At 46.1% G+C, this 3291-nt stretch overlaps 1 protein-coding gene across 1 annotated transcript; it reads left to right on the top strand.

The window, feature by feature from the left end:
- The first annotated feature begins 946 nt into the window (after nt 1-946).
- Nucleotides 947-2360, top strand: LOC112527754 (protein enabled homolog). Its single transcript, XM_025138579.1, has 3 exons — nt 947-1250; nt 1348-1571; nt 1812-2360. Exons 1-3 carry the CDS (start codon nt 947-949, stop codon nt 2358-2360), a joined length of 1077 nt encoding a protein of 358 aa, XP_024994347.1.
- Nucleotides 2361-3291: the final 931 nt, after the last annotated feature.

The following is a 3291-nucleotide window of genomic DNA, read 5'->3' as shown; positions in this document are numbered from 1 at the left end:
ATAAGAATCAAGAACCGATTCTTTCTAAACCCTAGTTTTTCAATACCCTCCATCAAACCTGCAACTATGTCTTCATCCGATTCAGGAAACTCTCAAACTCACACCAAAATCCTAAAAACAGTGGAAGAAACCAGCCAAAACGTGGTTCCACTTCCACTGAAACCAAACAACCATGCCCATCATCTCACTCTAGACAGTTTCGACCCAAAAGTTCACCCTGTCATTGACATTCTTCAACATCATTTCTTGAACCTTGCACTTACAAACTCCGACGATCTTGTCCCTGAGCGTTTCATCCAGGAGTTTTGGCAAACCTGTTCCGTAACCGAATCCCAACACGGTATTGTTGGAGATTTCTACATACCCTCCTCCAAGGAGTACATCACTGTCAGGATTTCAAGGTCCCTGTTTTCACGTGTTCTTTAGATTCCAACCAAGACGGATCTTGGTTTGAGTGAGTACACCCCTCTCCCATATGGGGATGAGTTGATAGTTTTCTTGAAGTTCTTGGGATACAACAAGGCCATTCAATATCCTTCTCAGTACCAACGATAGTACCTGCCACCAATGTGGACACAATGTTCAAATTGGTGAACCGATCCTTGACAGGAAAGATTGGAAGTCTTGACATGTGTTCACAAATATCCTTCAAATCATGTATGGGATTTTCTTTGATCTTTCTTTGGACTACTCTTTGATTTTATACACGGAGTTCAAGGCTGCTATTCCAAAGAAGTGCCAAGAGGCAGCAAAGGGGAAGGACTTGTCGGCGCTCCTATTTCCTCGTTTTTTGGGTCTTCTTTTAAGACCCATCCTTGACAAAAAAGATATTAATGTGGCTAATCTGTCTGTGCACAAAGTGAATGTGCGCACTTCATACAAACCAACTGTCAACAAGAAAGGATATGCTACATAGAGACCTATCCCGATGAAACTGTTAGCATAAATGAAGACGAGGGAGATAAGGAGGGCATACAGATGTGTATGTGAGGCACTAGAACCAGTGCCTCGAAACTCGGCACGCATAGGATCCAACCAAGAAGGTGAGGAAACAGAGGAGGCACAAAGGCCTCAGGCAGAGGAGGAAGAAGTGAGACAGGAGAAGGAAAGGGAGAAAAAGAGAAAGAGGGCAGAAGCAAGGAAGATGAGATTTGAAAAAGAGAGAGCAGAGAGAGCAAAACTAGAAGAAATTGCTCGTTTGAAGGAAGAAGAGGAGAGAGCAGATAGAGCAAGACAAGAAGAAATTGCTCGTTCAAAGGAAGAAGAGAGAATCAGAGAAGAAGAGGCCAACTGAGGCTTGGAGCTCTTCTCGAGTTCTAAAGATAATGTTGTTTGGTTCAAATGCAGCAAATGAAGGGGAAGACGCCCTTGATGATGATGTGGGCGTAGCTGTTGAATTCGAAGAAAATGAAGAGGATGAGGAGGAAGGAGGTGATGTAGCTGCTCTGCCTCAGGGCGAGCCAGAGCAGCCTAGGACTGTGAATAGGCACATCTATTTCCCTAGCCCAACTCCCAGTGCTACCACATCATCTAACTCTAGTGGTCGAGACATAGAGATCATTGAACAAGAGGTGCACATCTCGATCCCTAACCTACCACACCAACCAGAGGTCGCATCTGCCTCTGGTCAAATTAGCCAAAGGGAAGCCATATCCCAGAGATCACCCTCTCAAAAGGGTGAAACCTTTGAAAAGATAAGTGATATGTCTCCCCATATCATGTCACTCTCCCAACCAGATGAATTTATTTCCTCTACACTAGTCATTTCCCCACCTTGTTCAGAGCAAGGATTAGGTGCACAAGACTTGCAGACTCTTGACCAGTCTCCTAGTCCACTCGTGGAAGGTCCTCTTGCTGACTCTGAACCTGCCTTGGAACCCCTTCACGACGGAACAGCAGTAGTGCCCTCTCCCCCAAGAGAGACACAAGGATCTGCTGGAAATCCTTCCTCGACCACCATCCCACAAGTCGAGACAGAAGGTGTCCTCGAAACAAAGAGTCACTCTGGTCCTTGTGTTGAGCCACAGGTTACCCCTACAACATATGTCACAAAGGACGAGTTCCAGTCCTTTGCCACCTCTGTGTTGTGCTCTTTGGATGAGCTAAAAATCAACATGGCCCATGTAGAGCCATCTCCTTCTGCATCTGCTTTGGATGAAGTTCGATCATCCTTAGCAGTATTGAGGGCTGAGTCTATGACAAATGCCTCTCGACTCGATCGTTTACAAGAATTGACGACAAACAATGCAGAGACCCTGCAAAGGGTCCTTGCATACATTCAGAGGGATGGAGCTTCCACTTCATCTCAAGACGCTCAGGCACTCATTCCTCTGAATGTCCCTGTTGATTATGTCACCTAGTCAGCAATGAATGCTCTGGGTGATCGACTCCTCCAAAAGGTGGCCAACTTCACATCCAACTTCAACGACAAGGCCAAGGAGGCAGCAGCCAAAGTATGTCGTTCTTTGGTAGCCTTCGTATATCGGACAGACATGGAAATTCTCAAAGCCACAACCACAGCAGAAGAGATCATTGAGCTTTTTGAGACAAAGATCAAGGCCATGCCACCAGCGTACAGAGGCCAAAAAGGAGGATGGAACCAACTGCATGTGCTAAGGCCTCGAAGAAGAGGAGGCTTGACGACGATGAGGACCTAGACATGTTTGGACCTCAAAGTCGTTAAGAGGGAGAGAACCAGCCAACAGCCGCCACAAGCACCATTCCAAGGGCTGCCTCCTTTGCCTCTGCTCCATGCCAACAAGCGCCAGCATCATCAAGTCAGAGATCACAAGATGTGCAAGCACATGTAGAGGCGATAAGAAAAGGGAAGATGCTCATGGCATTAACAACAGAGCCAGAAGGGAAAAAGAAAGATGAAGAGGATGTGATTCAACTCCTATCTGTATACGTCTCTTCATCTGAATCAGAGCCTCTTTCATCCTCTACAGAATATGGCATGGAGACTGCTGCTCCATCTACAAGGAGGCGTGAAGAAGAAGTGGTGGCAGTCAATGTAGCCGACCCGGAGCTACTATCTGCTATTCCAACGGCTGTCCCACTTGAAGATGTAACAGTTGCTGCTCCACCACCATACAGGAACATGCACAGAGCTAAGGTTCCTGTTCAAGGGACCAGAGTTGTCACACCTGCTGTGAGGCAGGAGGTTCCCATTGTTTGTCCCTAAATTCACTGATCAATCTTCATTAAGCTTCACAATATGGCAGATCTGGATATTGCATTAAGAACATTCATATGAACATTGAGAGATAGAAAGTCAATCTTTAAAGCTCT

This window comes from Cynara cardunculus, assembly GCF_001531365.2.
Source record: "Cynara cardunculus var. scolymus isolate 2C chromosome LG 1, CcrdV1, whole genome shotgun sequence".
In the NCBI taxonomy this organism is placed as follows: Eukaryota; Viridiplantae; Streptophyta; class Magnoliopsida; order Asterales; family Asteraceae; genus Cynara; species Cynara cardunculus.
Note: the sequence above shows the minus strand (reverse complement) of the source record. Positions and strands in the feature narration are given on the sequence as shown.